The following is a 21047-nucleotide window of genomic DNA, read 5'->3' on the forward strand; positions in this document are numbered from 1 at the left end:
CTCAGTAGAAGTCCAGCAGCTGTTCCAAGCAGTCACCAAACCAGCTGAATGTGATCAGCTCCGCTGCAGGTAGGCGAGCTGTTAGTGAAAACACCTGTTCTAAATGCATCGGTGGATCCTAAAACATGGCAGGACTTCAACTTTATGGCACCTGGATTATAGACCTCTGCTTGTCACTAAAAACTAGATTTAAAGAGAAGCATCCCCCTTCATCCGAGGGATGTGCTTACAGCTGCTTATTGCTGATTTAATGTGATTTGAAGTCATAAAATGAACTTTTTTTTTTTAAATATATATGTCAAAAAGTACATCCATTCATTATCTGAACCATTTAGTCCAGTTCAGGGTGGGGGGGGGGGGGGGGGGGTGGGGGGGGGTCATCAGGTGAGAGACTGGTACTCCCTGGACACGTTGCCAGTTCATCACAGATATAAAAATACTTTTACTAATAAAAAAAAAAGCATATAAAAACACTTATAATTCTAAATGTACAGAGTCACCTTTCTGAAGTTTTCATGTGCAGGAGGAAGAAGGTAAACAACTTTTTATTAACCCCCCACCACCACCACCACCCCACACGTCTGCATGACAAACACTGGAGTCTATAAAGTTCCTGGCAGATTTTCTGTCGTGTTTAAACTCCAGTACGCTTTGCCTTCATCACTGCAGTGCATGAGATTATTTATGCTTTCTTTATTTATAGTCCATCAATAACTCACCGTGATGCCGAACAGAGAGTCTGTAGACTGAAAAGCTGCCAGAGCTATGCAGAGCTATGCACCAATAATGTGCAGGAACTTCTGTTCCTCTGACTTTGTCTCAGATCTCACCTGGAATCATACTGAAATGTGTCTTTTAATGGTGAAACTTGGCTCCGACTTTGCTTGCATGGGTGGTTGTTTCATATGAATTATAAACTTTATGCATTAACACAACACTGTAGAGCAGGAGTGTCCAAAGTCGGTCCTCGTGGGCCGAAGTCCTGCAGGTTTCCATGTATCTCTGCTCCAATACGCCTGACTCTAACGAATTAGTCATTGTGTAGAACTTCATTGGCTGTTGGATGAATTCAATTGAATACCAAGGTCGTTGGAGCAGGGATACATGGAAAATCTGCAGGGCTTTTTGCCCTTATGGACCCACTTCAGGAATCACAGCTGTAGAGGCTTGAAGCAGGAGGAGCATCGCTACGCTAAGCAGTCAGACGGAGAGTCAGAGGGAAGGCTCGTCCATCTGCTGTTCAGCTACATTTTAATGTTTTACTACGAGCTAATCTCTTTCCTCTGTGGTAATCTGCACAGATCTCAGTATCGGCTGCACGTACGTGTGCACAGGCTGGGTTTTACCGCTACCACTGGGATTCTTTGATTCATGAGCTCCAGCTAATAAGGCTGCATGCTAGCAGCTGGTGGCAGAGGAGGGTTAAATAAGCAGGAAAATAGACAAATCAATAACATTTATACGAGTCTATGAAGCAGGCTCAACATTCAGCCACTCTCCAGTCAAACGAGCCCACTGGGTCAATAGCACTGCCAACACACACATTTACACACTTGGTGCAATAATGGCTTGTTTTTATTTCTTTTTTAATGAGATGAAGTACATTTAAAGGGCACTGCTGCTGACACGTTGACGTGCACGTGGAGCGGCTTGTGGAGACCAGATGTCACACACATGGAGAAATCAATGCTGTTCTCACCTGATAAAAGTAATAAACTTAAAGCTGCTGACAGGAGGTGGTTTACACCACATTAAAACCGCGTCGTGACCATGTCAGCTTCATTTTTTATTTTCCCATGAACCTGACTCATGCAGTTCTGCTGTATGTTTATTGTTAAAATATGGAGGATAAGCATTATGTTACCAATTGTTAATATGTATTTACGTCTGACCTTTAATCAAAACTGCAGTTTCATTTAATTATTTGACATAATCAAAACTGCCAAACTACTTCTCAATGTTTTTTTTGTTTTGTTTTGGGTGTATTTTATGTCATTTAATGCTGATTTCCTGCAGGTAGAGTCTTTACCTTGTCGCTTTAAGTCAGCCGTAAACAAATCACTTAGCTTATAAATAACAAAAAATAAATAAACAAAATAAAAGTCTACTGCACCAGCAATCATCATTATCATTTATGGACTTTATATACCATATAAAATTAATCCTAATGGATAACTGATAGCAATATGTGATTAGATGCTCATCCAGCGGTTTTGCTACCAGTCGTCACGACTTCACCTTCACACAGCACAGCTGCAGACTCACAACACAACCACCTACTCATAGACGAATGATGTTCGTAACACTCCAAAGTAAAAGCAACTGAAATGAAGACCATCATCTTCCAGAACAAACGAGGTTGATCACAATCAGAAGTCATTTAAAGGTTTGGTGTTATTGAGCGCTGCGTCACTTGTTCCAGGTAGCGATGCATGTTGGTCTTGGTAAAATCGATAACTTGAGATCATTTATGTCCATCTGGAAACTGAGGCCTATGATCAAAGTTAGTTAATGACCGTTTTGTGTGTTCATTACTAATTTTATTCGTCATCGTCATGACAATGAAGTGAATTTCTGTTTTCTACCTGACAACAAAGACCAACTGATTTTCTTTATCAAGTTTTAAGAAATATTTAACTTTTTATCTCAATAAAACAAAACAGTTTTTATATTAACAAAATAAATATTTCTATAATCACAAGAAATGAATCCTTTTCATGTTAAAATAATGAGTAAGCTAACTTGTAATCTGTAAGTATAAAAAATCTTTCAAGCATTAGCTTCTTTTCTCCATTAGCCTCTTCTGCATTTAGCTTCGTGCTCTGCGTGACATAATAAATATTATGGTTGACATTTTAATCAGAACTACAAAATAACTAAATCGCAATGCAGTAAACTCGTGAATAACTGAATACATCTTCTATGTGTCGCCTGCTGCTGGTAAGCTTGCTTGCGTTAGCTTAAGCTTAGCAATAGCACTGCAAAAGTCAATAAGCTCTCTTTCCATTACTCTCTAGAACACTTTAAAACTCAGGAACTTGGTGTCTTTTGGTCATTTTAAAGCTTTATTTATAATTTGTTTAACTGAAGTATATGAACGCTACTCTACAGGATAATTTTATGGGTTTAGCGGCTGTTTTACTATGTGCTGTATTTTACCTGAGTTGCCAGGTTTTCTTCAAAAAAGAGATGATAGACTCAAAAGATTGAAATGTTTTTGTTCTACTCTGTTTTTATGTTAATAACAAACATAATTGTACTTGTAAAATATCTACTAAACAGTGATAAAGTCCTAAAACGCATTTCTAGTTTTGTTTTTGGCTAACATCACAGTCCTAGTCTCTACAAAGTCATAGTTCAGCTTGACATAAGTTCATAGCTCAAAGAAATCATTCAAAATAAAAAAAAATCCAGCCAATCTGTACCAAATCTGCAGCATTAAAAGCAAAGGTTGTGGGTTTTATGCTATATTTTGTATATATTTTACGGATGGAAACTGAGACTTCCTGGAGCTTTGTGTTTCCTGTTGTTTCAGGTTCACATTGTAACAAAACAAGCTTTTTATTTTCAGATTTCAGATTTCAGAATCATTGAAAACATGAAAATAGTCTATGAATTCATGGGTAGTTATAAAAGCATTAGATTTTCTTCTGTTACACAGACAAGCCATCCATTCATCCAGTTTTTAACCACTTGGTCCAATTAAGGGTCGCGGAAAACCTGGAGTATATCCCAGCTGGACAGGTTGCCAGTCCATCACAAAGTCAACATAGATAACCTGTTAGTTCCTAAATAAGTAAGGTAATTCTATATGCATACAGCTAGGAGGAAAGAAAAGCAGTACCTGGTAATCAGGTGGTTCTCAGATTGCAGCATCTGATCAGCTTGTTTTCCGTGGCTTTGCTGTTTTCTCAGTAATGTAGTTCACCTGGATTGTTATCGACATGGATACAGCTTTGATGTTGACCATTAACTCACAGAAAGAGATGGTCCAGCTCTATCACCTATCTATCTGCAGGGCCACAGAGTCAGAGGAGAGCAGATGTAATCGCAGTTATTTGGTCAGAGAGGCAGGATGGTTAATGGAGCGGTGGTGATTAGATTAACACAGACTCCTGAGCAATGTACTGTTTCTAATTGAGTTGGTGGGATGTCCATGGATGTGTGTGTTTGTGTGTGTGTGTGTGTGTGTGTTCATGTCTTTAGGTACTGGAGGCAGTAGATGGTTATAAGTCTGCCAGGTTTTATCACCTTTATGGGTGCTTCATGCTTACATGCCCATGCAATGATTGCCTCGTAAATTACATACACACACAAGAAATGTCTACAGCGAGAGCCGCGTGTTCATTCATGCAGCTTAATGTTGAAGCAGCGCGTTGCTTCATGACAGCAATTTAAGTTAACGGCAGCTGATAAACAGTAATGTCAAGAGGGAAACAGTCATTACATGCCAGTAAAACAAAATGTTGGATGCTCACAATCGGCATGCATACAGCAGGTGCATAATGTAATATTTAATAACCTAACAGCAGTGTTTCGCACTTCCAAAACAATTAAAGAGATTTTTATTACAAGGTAGATTAAAACAGAACAATCTCCCCTGAGTTCAATCGCTAGAATAAACGGGGTTTTACCAAACCTGCATTCAGCCGGAGAAGCAGAATGAGGGCAGAGGAGAGGCTGCAGCAGAACGTGGAGGAGGAGGGGGCTTGGAGGAATGGAAAAGGGTTGGTGCAAGGTAAAAGTGAAGTTTAAAAATAGAGCAGCGCTGAGGTCAAAAAGAACTCGAGTGAAATTTTTATTAAGTCGCTCTGGCAATAGAATGGACAGATGGTCGAGCAAATGATTGAGCGTAATTCAAGGACTTCAGCATATTTCCAGCTTTTATGTTCCATTAAAAACTATTTTTACAAAGAGGCTTATGACTTCAATTTCCACCTCTGATGCCATCTTATTATTAAATTAAATTAAATTAAATTAAATTAAATTAAATTAAATTAAATTAAATTAAATTAAATTTTATTTTATTTTATTTTATTTTATTTTATTTTATTTTATTTTATTATTAATATATTTTAGCCATATTATTTTTATGATGACCCAACAGTATGTGGGCATCTTCTCCAGCTCAGAGATGCTGTGTATGTGGGCATCTTTGTGTATTGTATTTATTTTGGTCACAGCAGATTAATTTTTAATTTTACCGTAGTGAGCGACAGAAACAGTGGCACATACACAGCTGAAGTTGGCAGCAGCTTGCTACATCTGATGGAACGTTGCTGGCTGTGTTGTTTAGTGGTGAAATGATAAGAATGTTGCACAGCAGTAAGAAATAATCCTCCAGGATTCGACTATAAACTGAAATGAACTGCATTCAGTGTTGCCGGCCACTCAACGTATTTTACATTCAGCCTTTCACACCAACAGCCATGCAGGGCTTTTTCCATATGTTGAGCACATTTCTCTATTGAACACACACTCTGACATCAGGGTCACCGTAGAGTTCAGCATCTGGCCTGAGGACACTTTGCTGTGTGGTTACTGAATGCAGGAAAAGATGTGCACTTCCTCCCACAACAATACACACATACAGGTCAGTGGAGATGCTGTTCTTACATTTCATTCATCTCCCCAGAGAAGCGCATCAAACCACTCCTACAGGCTGTCAGCGCTGCAGCACTGCAGAGGGGCTCGGTCGCATCTCCGCTCTTATTCAGAGTCACACACACTGAGTTCTTCACACACCTGCAGCAGAAGCTGTTTCCACTCTTAAATGACAAGTTAAATTAGAAATACGATTGAAATAATTTATTAAAAAACGGTTAAACACTGAATAAAATCAGTCCATGCAGACATTTAAAAATAATGACAAAAAAAAAAACGTGCGAAAAAAACAGAAAATAAAATAAAAAACAAACCTGGGATGAAATGCTAGAAGCTGATTGGATGACAGTGACAAAAGTATCACAGAAGATCAACGATCTCAGAAATATCTAGCAGTGGGTAAAGAGTGACCGATGTATGGATCATCCAGAATCAATAAAATATACTTAAAGATAAAACTGAAATATTAAACAATAATAATCAAATACAAATTTTAAATTAAACTTGTTTACCGTAAAAACACGATTAAATTCAGCTGTTTATATAAACCAGTTCATGACAAAATCTACCTTTTTTTTAATCAAACTTATTCATATTAGGCTCATTCATATCTGTGTTGACATGAAACAGATTCATTTCAAAGTATAAAGAAGTTGTCTCACTAAGCAAACCAGAGGACGCGTCGAGGCTCTGAGCATGAACCGGGATCTGTCCGTCTGCGTCCAGGTTGGAGGACAGCAAAGAGACCTCAATAAGCACCATGACGATAAGCCAGAGAGACCAGCAGACATGGAAACTTTACAGCCACGTTATCAGGTCCACCTTGTTGCACTGAGTTCTTCCTTCAGAGCTGCCTTCGTTCTAGCTTTGACAGCTTCAACGTGTGTTGGCGACATTCCTCTCATATTTAACTCACAGTTGCTGCAGATTTGTCAGCTTAACATGTATCACTGTGTGTCCATCACCCCTAGCATCAGGCCAAACCAAAATATGGTCATAAGAACACACCAACATTTCCACAAGAGCTTTTTACACCTTCACAAGGTGGTTTTTAGATGTGTGTGTGGTCATGTGACCAGTTCATTTCAAGTAAAGATGGCGCAGAAATTTACGTTTTCTGAAGTTCAGAGTTCTGGATCCATAATTTGCCTGTGAATTCCTCTGTGACCATCTTCTCCCAGAAACCCCTTATTCATGTCTGCTCCCATACGGACGTTGCCTCTCAGCGATCACACGCTGCGTTTGTATCCTCATGAACACAGTCGCCGTGGCGACTGAAAGAGCTGCTCCCAGTTTATGAGCTGCACATTGTTCACTGGAAACAAATCGCCATCTTACTTGCTGAAATTTTCTAAATATCGCTTTTATTTGTGAAAAACAGTGATGGGAAACACGACTCACGAGAATCCCACATCCCAAAGCTGCTCTGCTGGATGTAGATCTGGTGACTGTGGAGGCCGTTGGAGGACAGTGAACTAAAGATAATCAAATATTATGAGGAGATTAAGAAGTTTGCAAATCCCTGCATTCTGTTACAAACTTATTGGTCACCTTATTGGGTACAAACCTCACCAGTATGAGGATTTAGTTCCATGTTGACATGATAGCGTCATACACGTGGTGTATGATGAGAATCTCCCGTTCCACCACATCCCAGAGCTGCTCTGCTGGATGTAGATCTGGTGACTGTGGAGGCCGTTGGAGGACAGTGAACTCATCGTCATGGTGGAGATGATGTGAGCTTTGTGACATGGTGCATCATCCTGCTGGAAGTTTCCATCAGAAGATGCTACACTGTGCTCAGAAAGGGATGGACATGGTCAGCAGGCAGGCTGTGGAGGTTAAACCATGAGGACCTCAGTGTATCACGGGACGTCCTCCAGTAGCTGATAGCAGCAGGAGAACAGGGATGGCACCTGAAGTAAGCCTTACTAAAAGCTTCACCAAAAGGGAACGATGTCAGCCTGGTGTCAGAAGGAGATGAGATGTTTGCAGCCTGAAGGAAAACCAGGACCTGGTTCCATGACAGAAGGTGCCTGATGACCAAAGTCATGGTCATGTCTTGGTTCCTCAGAGGTTTATACGGCAGGAGAAGATTCCAGTCTGAACCTAACCAAAGAAGAATAAAGCAGAAACTGTGTCTCTATCTTTCCAGTCCTTGCTGCTGATTCGTCAGGAGATGGTGGTGTCCCAGAAGAAGCTCGGGGAGTTCTGCGAGGCTCTGAAGCAGTACCTGAAGAACGTGTCCGCTCAGAAAGACTGCTTCCAGTAAGTCTCATAATGTTTCCCATTTTCACAACCAGCATGACCCTCCTGAAAAGTCATCTGTTCCATCTCCTGTCACAACATCCTCGTCTCTGACTTTATTTAGTCCAACCTCACACACTCTGGTCTCTGGTTGCATCAGTACTCTGTGTTTTCTTCTTTTTGTCTTGGTGTGTATAGATCTGCTCCTGCTTATATAACTAAACCAGGTTGAGGTGTGCTTTCACTTGCTATTTCATCATTATGCCTGAGAAAGCTGCAACTCCCAGGTGGTTTAAATCATTGACAGACTGAAACAGTGCTGCACACCCAATACGCAGTCAATTAAAGCAGTCATGCAGGCTGCGGTGCATGTGCTGCGACTGTTGGGATCCTCCTGTGCCTCCCACTCGGAGCCTCAGGATGATGTGGAACAGTAATATCCAAAGAGATTTCTCCAAACCCCAGACTTAATATGCTGCATGTATTGTCCAGTCAGATCCCTGCCTTTTCTTTCCCCTGGCAAAACTTCAAGGGTTTGGCTGCATGACTTTTTATTACAGCAGAGTTTGGGCTGCGAGGCGAAAGGCTGCAGAAGGGACAAAGCCGAGCTATAAATCCTAACAGCATAAAATGGCTTGTACAGAATGGGGAACAACTAAACACATAAAAATACACACACACACACACACACACACACACTCACAACCACCCAACAAAATGATCAGTTGAGTGAGGAAAAAAGCTATAAATGAAACACTTTCTACGTTTACATGGGAGTTTTAATTCCTATTTAACTCAAAATAAAAGTTAATTCCACTTTAAACTGATGAAAAACGAGCATGTAAACACTTAATTCCTAATGCAAGTTTCTATTCGGAATTAAACTTAATCCCGATGTAAGTGTCTGGTTTATTCGCATTTTTATTCTGAACTATTTAATTCCTCTGTCATGTAAACCATCATTCTGCTCTAAGTTAATTCTGGTCGTTCTGAGCATGCTCGTTACCTTGTCCTGTCCCGACGACGCGCGTTGTTTTACCTCCCGTGTTCGGTGGTCTATCTTTCTTCTCCTCCTCAGTTGCTGCAGAAAGTGAAGTAGTATGCTCGTGTTGAGCTGCTACTTCACATTTATAATAAAAAATATTGGCGAAACTGGTTCTTATTATGTAGTTTTTACAAGTTACGACTAAAAAGACGAGAAGCAGGGAGCCAACTTTGTTTATTTCTGGTAAACGTCACACGTCACGTGCACCCTCTGTCCAATCAGAACCCTTCCCAACCCGCCGCTCTAAAGAGGAATTAAGTGAGGACGTGTTTCATGTAAACCTCCATTTGAAATTATTATTTTCGTGTAAACTCGTAGGAAAATGCGTTAATTCCGAATTATTTAATTCGGAATTATTAATTCCGAATTAAAAAACGCCATGTAACCGAAGCCATTGACAGCTTTGTACCTCATAGCTGTCTTCTTGTAGATGAACAAAACAATCCCAAGATATTCATCAAAAGGGGCTCGAGAGGCTTTGCAAGTCGCCTGAACCACCGGGATAATTAAGATGGAAAGCCTAATTTTTTTTTTTTTTTTAAATTCTGGGGTTTGTCTCGTAAAAGTTTTTATGTATCGAGTATCGTAGGAGTATACTTCTAATGACAAATTATTTAATTCAGAATTATCATTCATTCATTATCCTGACCGCTTAATCAGATGAAGGGTTGCGGGGAAGCTGGAGCCTTTCCCAGCAGTCTTTGGGGTACACCCTGGACAGCTCGCCAGTCCATCACAGTAATTCCGAATGATTAATTCCGAATTAAAAAAAACATCACATAACCGTAGCCACTGACACATTCTTCCTTTCACAGTGAATGTTGTGCATTGATTAGCAAACAGCTGTCCTGCGTGATGATCAGAACAATTTAAAATCCCATTTTCAGCCACATTGTAACTTCAGGGCTACTTGGAGTTACCGAGCCTGAGAACATCCCACAGAAATGCTCGCTGGCTGAGCTTCATCAGGCTCAACCATGAAGTGTTCATGCTAACAGTAACTTGATTTAAACACTTGAGAAAAGTTGGAATGAATTTTTCATTTTTCAAGCCAACAAAAGTTTCTATAAAAGCTGGGACGGTCCCGGCTTTATCTCATCGTTATGTAGCCGTTTGTTTGCAAACAGAGGCTCTGACGATACGAAGCGAGGAGCGTCACGCTCTGACTCACACATGCTAAACATTTACAAGCAGAGTGTGAAACTTCATAGTGTGTTTGTAACATATGAGAACAGGACCGAGGACAGAGAGATGTCTTCGTAGCCGCCTCACTGCTCATAGTTGGTGCCTTGATCTGTGCAATGCTGCCCTAGCAAAGGGAGCATGTGATGATCGGTTGACTGCAGCTAATTCCAGGCAGTTTGGGTTGATATTGCAGCTCTTTAGTTGGTCTTTGTACCAAAACTTTGGGCCGCCTGGCTTTCCGTTAGATGACAGCTGTCCATACAACACCTGACGGGACAGTTGGTCGCCAGGAATCCGGATGACATGACCGACCGACCTTAGTTTTCTTTCTGCTGCGGTTGTCTTGATGCTAACCAATGCATTGCAGAATATCGCTAGGTGATGCCGAGGATGTGCTGGCTTCTGACACATAGAGCAGCATGAACACACACACACACTGCCATTTTCATAGATGTTCTCAAACACACTAAAGCACAGTTGACCAAAGGCAGCAGAGTCGCTGTTGATGCAGGCCCGGATGTTAGCATCCGACTGGGTCATGGGTGTTAGCATGCTGTCAAGCTAGCAAACTGTTTCACAACCTTGTGGGGAGAACCACAAGGGACAAGCTTGCTTGCATCATTTCCTCTGTTTTTGGATGTTAATCGGCAGACCTGACCTGTAGACAGCGAGCGTAACATCCAGACCGTGTTGCTGGTCAGATGGGAACATTTTATCTAACCAGAGTAACGATCCTGTTTCTGTGGAAACAAAAAGACCTCAGTGATGAGAACGGATCATCGCTGATGAAAAGTTGCTGAGATCAGACTGACTCTGATCAGAACCTGCCCAACACACACACACACACACACACACACAAACACACACACACACTCAGAAAAGAGATCCTGTTAGAGTCATGGTGTGATCAGAAACCTGTGCTGCAGAGATGCTAACGGCATATAAACTGTCTGGTGCCGTTCCAGGTGGGTTTTGTGTGACTTATATGAGTCAGGAGAAGAGATTTTCCCAAACATCACTGAGCTGGATTTCAGCATCCATACTGGATGCAGTTTTCTCTCTGAAGTCTGATGAGACGCAGCTGTATCTGCAGAGATTCCAGAGGACTGTTACAGTGACGTAAGGAGAACTTCAGACACGCTTTTATTTGTGTAAAGCACATTGATGAAACATGAACAGTGATGTTTAGCTGGCTTTGCTTTCTGACTCAGCTAAAACATTTGACGAACCTGTTGTTAGCAACACACGGGCATAACAAACCAGGACGTTCGCCATGGCAACGCTGGTGCAGTCCTGAGACAAGTGCAGGTGAACAGAGGCGCTTCCGACACCTTGTCTGCTTCTGCTTGTTTATTACTACAAATGAAATGCAGCATTTCTCTCTGAATGATGTCCGCCTGAATGTCGGCCGTCTGAAGCCTCTGCCCAGTGTGAGAAGATATCCCATAATAGTTCTTCACTTTGCTTTCTTGTTTTCTTTTTTGCTTTAATTTTTTGGGAGCAGCTTGCTGAAAATCACGGAAGCGTAGAGGTGTCATCCTCATAAAAAAGTTTGGGCCTTATCACGTTATAACGCGATAAGTTTATTGTAAAAACGTGGAACGTTTCACGAATCTGAAAACGTGAACTTTTTTTTCCACTTTCCACTTTAAATGAGGAAATTGTGTGCGGGGTGGATAGGAGATCACAAATGGCTCATTTACAGGCCTTGATAGAGTTTTTCTTCATACTTGGGTTGAGATATTGTGAAATTATGGTGGTTTGGAACACTTTGGATCACATTGTAATAAATATGCGTAGTTTAAGGACAGTTTTAAAAGGCATGGGTCTGTACAGAAGGAAAAAGGAGTCCAATCCCCATGACGTGGCATCATTTCTAATTGAAACTTGAGCGGCACGAGAATCGCTATGAATGCAAACTACATCATCTTAGCCGCATTCAAGTGCCATCCATCCCTCCTCTACTGCTTATCTGGGGTTCTGGTCGCAGTGGCAGCAGCCATAAGCAGGGAAGCCCAGACTTCCCTCTCCTCAGCCACATTCGCCAACTCTGCGGGGGGGGGGATTATATCTCTCGGGCCAGCCGAGAGATATAATCCCTCCGGCATTCAATTGGTTATACGTTTTTACAATAAACTATCACGTTATAATGTGATAAGGCCCAAACTTTTTTTTATGAGGATGACAGCTCTACGATTCCATAGAAAATAGTTGCTTGCTTTCTGGTCGTCTTACTTTCTGGTTTTGTTGCACAACAGAACTCTATGTCTTCCCCTTTTCAGTCCAGTCTTTGACTCTCACTATTAAGCCAGAAAATGTAAATAAACTGAACTTAGATCCAGAGGTGGTAATTCCTGGTCCAGAAAGTAAAAGTCCTGCCATGTTTGTGGATCTACCTGTACATTCAGAACAGGTGTTTTCACAAAGAGGCTTGTTTTCCTGGCAAATGAACTCTGCTCATTAAATTCAGCTGGTTTGGTGACTGGTCGGAGCAGCTTTTACTTTCTGAACCAGGAATTGCTGCTTCTGCTTAGAGTTCATTATGAGAAGCATGAACACACACATCTGGCTCTAACACACCCGATGTAATTGAATCGGATCCATCGACTTTTCAGCTTCTGCTCACTGACTCATTCGCTGGAATCACGTTTGTTGAAACATCTAAAACTTGCTTCTGAGGCCTGAACATGCTGTTTTCAGGCTAAAGTCCTGCGCGGACCAATCAGAGCCTCAGCTGAAGACTTGAAATGAAAACTTTATCAGAACTACACAGATTCTTGTGGGAAATCATGTTGAAACGAATCGTTTCTAAATGTCACTCAGTACGAAGACAGCGCCAGCATTCAGGGGGGTTGTGCTGTCCTCACAACACGTACCTGTGTGAAGTTAGACAGCCAGCGAACAAAGCAACAAATTTTTTTTTTTTTTTAAATTTCTCCACACAAGACTTGCTTTTCTTGTTTCTTACTGAAGATCTTTATGAATTATATTTGCATTTCCATTTTTTCTTTTGTAAAAAGACGAAAGTTTCCCAAGGTACAAGTGTATGAGGGTACATTTAGCATATGAGCTGCTGCTTTACTTTCATCATACCAGGCAAAATACGTCAAAGACCTTTTCTATGTTAAGAGCGCTCACTCGCTCAGGTAACGGTATGATCAATAGCACAAAGATTGTTTGCAATACAGATGTCTTACGCTGTCTAATTTTCGATTTTAACTTATTTAACCCTTTTAAGCATGAACTCATTCTTAATATTTATTAACTATGCACTCTTGGTTTTTTAACCTTATTTATGTACATCATGAACAAAATAGAATTAGTACTGTCCTTGGCCAAAAGGCATGACAGGGGTGCTAGCGTGCTAACGTTTCTTTTATCTGAGGCTCTGTGTGGGGGGAGCTAAGAGCTGCAGCTCCAACGGATGAGAAAAACTCTTGAGTCACGCAATCACTCTCAGCAAGTTCACATTTCATTCCTGCAGGACAAGTACGAGATGCAGTGAAAAAAACCCACAGAGGTGGAAGGGGCCGACAGGGGCAGCAGCGCTGTGATGCCGGTTTTTCCTGGTTATGACTGATTCAACCTCAGCTGTTGGTGAATCTGTGGCAGCAGAGTGTTTGTAGCACAACTAAAAAATGCATGAGGAGGAAGAGGGTCTGTTGTTGCAGGAAACCAGCTCATTACTCGTGCTGTCTTGATCTCACACATGCCGCTGCATACCTTTCCTTATTTCCTCATTTAAACTTCCACAAACTATGTAATTTGTTAAGTTTCGTCTCTATTTACCTTCCTGCTCATTATCTTCCAGCGTGCACGTCTGCTGCATGCATGAACAGTTGATTATATCTCCAGCAAAGTCAACTTATGTCCTCTGAATCCCTGTGGACAGGGGGTGGGGGGGTCAGGGGGAAACGGTAGCAGTGTCCCCGCTGCCCTCTACAGGTTCACAGAAGAATTACACAGGCATAACATAGTGACATAACATCACTTGAGATTTATTTTGAATTAATCACCAAGTTGTGAACTGATTTTCTTTTTATTTCATGAAAAAAACATTTTTGAAATTCTTCTGAAACTTTCAGGTTGTGATGAAACAAAGTTGCAGAACAAATAAAGGTTTATAAGAACATCGTTTACATGAATGTAAGTTCAGAAACAAAGATGAACAATAGCTGGAATCTTGTTCGGGAGTGGCGGGACACGTCAGGAAGCGGATGCAGCTCGGTCTGGGTTCCTGCCGTCGGCTTTTCCTCTCCGCTCTGCAGAGAGAAGGTCCACACGTCTCAGAGGGATGAGGAGTCGCATCAGGTTCTGTTCTGTTTCCGCCCAAATGAAAAGCTCTGAGAAACAAAGGGGGTGAAAATGGCTCCAGTTTTCCACCTGTTCTACAGTTTTACCTCCAGTTAAAGACAGAAAACATGAGGAGAAAAGCAGCATGTGAGACGATTCCTCCTCGTCTGCCAGGATGAGCTGCAGGAAGCTGAAGGTCTGGATGAGTCATTACAACCTGAACGCTGATGGTTTTCTTCCCAACGCCGGGACGTTTGGGATGAGCGAAGAGAGAAAACTCTCAGCTAACAGAGAGGTATGAGCAGGCTGAGGATGGAGAGATCTCTGCTTCCAGTTTGCCTCGGAGCAGCAGATGGTTTACTGGCTGGAAAGAGTCCAGTCAGCCGTTACCGCCCGCCCTTTTCATCTTTGTCTCAGAACGAAAAGACGCTCCTGTCACACAGAGGCATTTAAAACACGGACTCAATGTCTGAGAAATCACACGAACACACAAACGGTGTTAGAGCCGCCGTCATGGGGATTTCATACCAGATAAAACCAGGTCCATGTTTCTGCATCAAACTCATCTCACAAAGTCACAAACTTGCTGAAACTTTAGTGAAGTTTGAGCTTGCAGGGTTTCATGCCATGCTTCTGGTACAGATGTGCACCCTCCATGCCATGCTTCTGGTACAGATGTGCACCCTCCATGCCATGCTTCTGGTACAGATGTGCACCCTCCATGCCATGCTTCTGGTACAGATGTGCACCCTCCATGCCATGCTTCTGGTACAGATGTGCACCCTCCATGCCATGCTTCTGGTACAGATGTGCACCCTCCATGCCATGCTTCTGGTACAGATGTGCACCCTCCATGCCATGCTTCTGGTACAGATGTGCACCCTCCATGCCATGCTTCTGGTACAGATGTGCACCCTCCATGCCATGCTTCTGGTACAGATGTGCACCCTCCATGCCATGCTTCTGGTACAGATGTGGAACCTCCATGCCATGCTTCTGGTACAGATGTGCACCCTCCATGCCATGCTTCTGGTACAGATGTGCACCCTCCATGCCATGCTTCTGGTGCAGGGAACAGTAATCTCTCACCTCGCCTGCTGCAGTGTAGTGCAAAGATAAACCTCTACGGGTGGTCCAGGATGTGGTGTCTCCATGGCACCCAGGTGAATGTTTATGCTGAAAAAAAGCTGTTATTAAAATGTTGAGGTTCCACCTTTCAGCAGTTTCAGCAGCAGAAAGTCCTCTCTTCCTCTTCCTCTTCCTCTTCCTCTTCCTCTTCCTCGCTCATTCCCCAAGCTGTTTTGCACTGTTTAATGACTCAGAGGGACAAATGATTTCCCGAGTCTGTGTATGGAGCATCCTGTTACCGTGACAACAGCTCTCCTTCGTAGGCAGCAGAATGATTATCATATTATGTGTGTCTCGGGGCCCTCCTTCAGTCTCCACCCCCTTCTGGTGTATAGGGCCGCGCACTAATACCTAATGTGTGTGTGTGTGTGTGTGTGTGTGTGTGTGTGTGTGTGTGTGTGTGTGTGTGTGTGTGTGTGTGTGATGCGGTCAGTGAGTTGATATCTCGATATTTACCTTAGCCTTGAATTAATGCTTTGGTGCATACAGTCACATCAGTAAGATGATTTTGTGTCTCCATTAAAACATAATTGTTCATACTGCATCAAGATATGCTGATTTTAAACATTCATGCCAAAAGGATGAAATTGTAACGAAGCAAACTGATCAAAACCGTATTTATTGAACAGTTAAAGCAGCGGCAGAAACATGTCATTTTAAAACAAAATAAAGTGCCTTTGCATGATGTAATGAATGCAACGTATGAAAATAGGTGCTCTAGGGGGGACTTTTCAAATGATGAACTATTATAAGGCTTTGCTTTATGGATACGTTTCTGAGTTGTCGTGTCTTTTTTTTAATCGCAGAGTTTAGCGTAGAAATCAGTCTTATAATCCAGGCAGAATGTCCTCGTATCGTCTCCAATAAACGGCTTCAGCCAGTTTTTAATTCAGGGTTTAATTCCCACTGCTGTGAATGTAATCAAATAGAATTAATTATTTTTGCGTGACGTGAAAAACGTTGTAATTTACGTCCCACTCTGTAATCCAGAGTGGGATCAGTGGTGGATTTGGCTGTTCATTGTGACTGCAGGTGGAGTCGTGCAGGTGTCCTCTCTGCTCCTCTGACTGGCTGCAGCTGCAGCCGGAGCGACTGAGTGCTTTAGGACGGGGAGAGACTTTCCTTCTGACAATAACTTTACAATATGCGCTTTAAAGTCAGTCGCCAAAACACCTGGAAAGTCTTCAATAACTCCTGTAAAAGTCGCTAGATTTGTCACTTTTCACAAAAAAAGTTGCCAGATTTAGCGAGAAAGTCGCCAAGTTGACAACAGTGGCTCCACGCTGCCTCTCATGACGTAGCACGTAGCTCACGTTATGTACGTAACGAGGTGCGCTTGCTTTAACTCTCTGTGCAAAGCGGTGCAGAGTCGAGGAGGAGGGAGGAAACCCCGCCCACAGCTAAAAACACCTGCGTGACAACAGGATACTCGAATATGACGAATATAGACATTTTCTATATCGCACAGAGGACTAGCAACGATATATCGAGTATATTCGATATATCGCCCAGCCCTAGCTGTTAGCAGCGCAAATAATACACAGTAGTGGAGCAGAAAGTGCAATATTTACCATCGGGCCCCATGCCTGCCTTTGCCTGGGGCCCCAAATCTCCTAAATCCGCCACTGACCACTGATCTGCACGTGGACAACACAACGCTGGAAACACTGACTTCCCTTTTCACAGACATCCCATGACTTCCATATTCTCCTGACTACCAGGAAAATGTCCACTACGAGGACACTGCTTAAACTTTTAAACATTGTGGTAAAACATAGTTATATTTATCTAAGAAACGATTTAATGTGTTCATAAGATATTCAATGAAAATATAACTACAAAATTTCAAGTAAAAATCAGCACAAAGAAAAGTATTCTGCACTTTTGCTCTTCCCATAAAACATGCTTGTTGCAATGGAGGCCATTTTTCTTGAAGAGAAAAATGCTACTGAACAAACCAAAAGGTGTTTGTTCAGTAGCATTCAGGGAGATGAAAATATTTAGGTTTACAAAGGTCCTCCACAGAGGACAAATTGAACTACTGGTAGTCAGGAGGATATGAAACTCATTTCTGTCTGCGATTCGTTTTTCTGCTTTCAGTTTTTCACAACTTCAGATTAAAAGCAGAAAATCTGTTTTTAGTTTTACACTTCAGAAAAACAAGCTGATTTTTTATGTCAATTCCTGGTTTTAAATCAAACATGCTGATGCCCAGTTTCCCTTCATAAGCCTCACACACACACACACACACACACACACACACACACACAGCAAATGCTTGAACTCACTGCTTCAGTTTGACAGCAGACGATGTGGTTCAATGCTTCACCATCCCACCCAGGCTCGGGTCGTAGACCTGATGGAGGGTCTCCCCCAGTGGCGACACCCCACCCCCCACTTCGTTGGGACCAGCCGCCTTCCTGGGGTGCCCTCTCCTCAGTCTCTTGTGACGGGATCAGACGTTCGGGACGGTGAACTGGAGGTGGGGGAAGGGGGGGGCTGGGAGGACCTTAAAAGCGAGTGGTGCCACTAAACGCTCCACAAAGACCCCACCTGGATTATTTTCACCGCCTGGTCAGAAACGTGCGTCAGACAAGAACCACCAAGCTGCAGGTTGTTTATTCCTATAAAAAACACAATAAAACCAACACAAACACACCGCTTAACCCCCCCACTCCTCGCTGTTCGCCTTCATAAGATGACTTCCCTCTTCTCGCTGTTCCAGCAGGACGAGGCTCCTCTGTATAAACACCACCTTACATCTGCTCTCCTGTTTCATTTCTACCATGTCCCTCATCTCTCCATCCTCCTCCTCATTTACTCCCCTGTGTTATGGCCTCCCCCCTGAACAGTCAACCCAACATGACGATGCATCTTCTTCCCTCTCTGCCTCAGCGTGACTGCAGTGCGCCTGCCGGACGGTTTGTCCTTCGTCGTCTACGAGTTCTGGGACGGAGAGGAGGAGTGGAAGAGGTGAGTGCTCCAGAACCGTCTCTGGATAATCTGCTACTCGGGTTCAACATGAGGAGTTGGATGCTTTCCTCAAGCTCTTGGCTTCTTAATAAAAGAAATCGATGGAAAGCAACAGGCAGAATGAAACGTGTAATTGAGCAGAGCCCGGCGCTGATAAATGATTGATTCCCAATGCGGATCCACCGTAAGTCCATGCAGAGTGAAGACGTTCGTATTGTTTGTGGGGAAAACCTCTGAGTCAGCATCCAGCCTCCTCTGAAAGGTTTTTTTTACCAGGTTTGTGCCGCTCCAGTCTGCCTCCGGTTTTATTGATTGCTGATAAATAAAAAAAAACCCAACTTGGCTTCCATTACGGTCTGGTGCCGCTTGGAAAAATTCCCTCTTCCACATTTAATTAGCATTCTTCATCTGCGTCAGGTCATTATGATTTAGAGATGGTGGTGGGGACGAGGAGGGGCTGATCGGACTTTCTGCAAGGCTGCTCGAATCATCGCGCTGACATTAATATTTCAGGCCTTACAGTAAAGCTTCAGGCCGGCTAAGAGCTTCTGTGTGCAGATGCGCGTCTCACCCCAGCTCTCTGATTCCAGGCACCTTCAGTCGGCTCCCAACAAGGCCTTTCAGCATGTGAAGGTGGACACACTGTGCCAGCCGGAGGCTGTGTCGTCTGTAGCTGTGCCAGGTCAGTGAACAGGCCTCCATCCGGCTGCATTTTAAACTTTATCAGCATTAGGACAAAAGTTCTTTCATTTTATTTCATTTCATTTGTCAGGAGGAAAATTTCCATGAAGGAAATAAAGAACAAAACCTTTAGTCTGGAAATCTTTAGATGAGATGATGTGCATCTTAAAGACGCCAGATTTCAAGATTTAATAACTTCTAAATGGATGAGTGATAATAAAATCGCTCCCACGGCGTCACAAAGGGGACCCATTAAACCTAAAATGGTTTTTATACCAGGCTGTAAACATGTTTATCTCTGCTGTGAAGTTGGTCTTTTTAACATGGGACTCTAAACCAGAGGTGTCCAAAGTCGTCCTCCAAGGCCGCTGTCCTGCAGGTTTTCCATTTATCCCTGCTCCAACAGATCTGGCTTCCATTAAATGGACCCAACAGCCAAATAGGTTCTGCACAGATAATGATTAGTTTGATTCAGGTGTGTTGGAGCAGGGATACATGGAAAACCTGCAGGATTGTGACCGAAGCTGGACACCCCTCCTTTATACCAACTGACTCCTTTCTGGACCCCAGTAGATGGGGAGTGAACAGCAATTTCTGCGCTCCCTAACAACAGCCATCTTGCATCCTACCTGTACTCCGAACTCCCCGCAGTCAGTAAAAGTCAGTCTGATGCTGACTCTGCTACCTCTTGCTCTGCGTCTTTCTGGTGTACGTTGCAAACGTTGGTAAACGGTTGAGGGAATCAAATTTATTATTGTAAATCCAACCACAGCAAGAAATCTGAATTAAACCAGTCCAGACGCTCCAATGGTGGCTAAGCTTCCAGCGAGGACAGGGTGGGACTAAGGGTCCGGACCTGATTGTTTAGAACTGGACAGCAAGCTGCTGGAGCCATTTGATTCAGGTGTGTTAGAGCAGGGAAACATCTAAAACCTGCAGGGCAGCTGCCTTTGAAGACCAGAGTACCCTGATCTAAATAAAATTATGGCTTTTAGCCCCTCCCCCCTGCTGGTGAGGTCCCCCTGTGGAGATGGTCGCTCCTCCCACAGGTTCCAGTTACTGCTGACAATCTGGACTTTTAGCTGATAAAATCTTTACTGGGGAAAGATTTACTAACATTTTAGAAAACCAAAAAGATAAAAAAAAAAAAAAAACATCCCAGAAGCAAAGTGTCTTTGGTAAAAAATTTCCTCCAATCAGCTTTCAGTGCCTCTCTGCTCATTGGCTGTTCCCTCTGCGTCTCTTTCTTCCTTGTTCCTGCAGCCGCCTGGTGCAGCCTGAACAGAGACTGAGCATGAAGACACTCAACTACACGCCACGACTCCCGGACACGCCCCCGTTTCTTCTTTAACTCCCCCTATCCAACCTGATACTGTCCCTCCCCCTCTCCCCCTTCCAACCCCCTCACTCCCCCAACTCTTTTTGTAAGTACATGTTTACATAGTGCAAATGAATGGTGTCAACTGCAGTAAAAAAAACAAAACAAAAAAAAAAAAAAAAAACCGGTGCATTTTACAGCGTGAGAAACCTAGAAACATGTTTGCATCTCACTGTGGTAGTTCGCTGGTTCAACATGTTGGATTAGTTCATGTTCCGAGTAGCGATGAGCCCCTTTAAGGCAGAGTTTGTCATGTAGCACGGACCCTGAGGTTGACTTTCGCATGTAGCAGTTGCCGTTTTGGGTTTTCCACACATCAAAGCGCTGCGTTTCTTTCATGTGTTCTGCTTGGAAGCCACGCAGACTGCTTACTCTACATTTCAGAAGTAGTTAGTAGCCGCTGCCATTACTCTCACATCAGCCATCCTTCGCTGCGTAGATGAGGACTCTCTGCAGACTTCGTTGTCAGTTCAGCTTGCAATCTCAGGAAAACAGAAGGGGGAATTTCTGACA

The 21047-nt window shown here is 42.9% G+C and overlaps 1 protein-coding gene across 1 annotated transcript in view; it reads left to right on the forward strand.

The window, feature by feature from the left end:
• Positions 1–20524, forward strand: part of necab2 (N-terminal EF-hand calcium binding protein 2) — a gene marked incomplete at its 5' end in the record, with an annotated part of 220142 nt that extends 199618 nt beyond the window's left edge. Inside the window, 4 exons of the mRNA XM_079258623.1 lie at positions 7760–7872; positions 18398–18475; positions 19066–19157; positions 20420–20524. Of these exons, the coding sequence (XP_079114749.1) occupies positions 7760–7872; positions 18398–18475; positions 19066–19157; positions 20420–20448 (312 nt within the window). The 3' untranslated portion in view covers positions 20449–20524. The remainder of the gene's footprint in view (positions 1–7759; positions 7873–18397; positions 18476–19065; positions 19158–20419) is intronic.
• Between the last annotated feature and the right edge of the window lie 523 nt (positions 20525–21047).

This window comes from Telmatherina bonti (genome assembly GCF_933228915.1).
Source record: "Telmatherina bonti genome assembly, chromosome: 2".
Lineage (NCBI taxonomy): Eukaryota > Metazoa > Chordata > Actinopteri > Atheriniformes > Telmatherinidae > Telmatherina > Telmatherina bonti.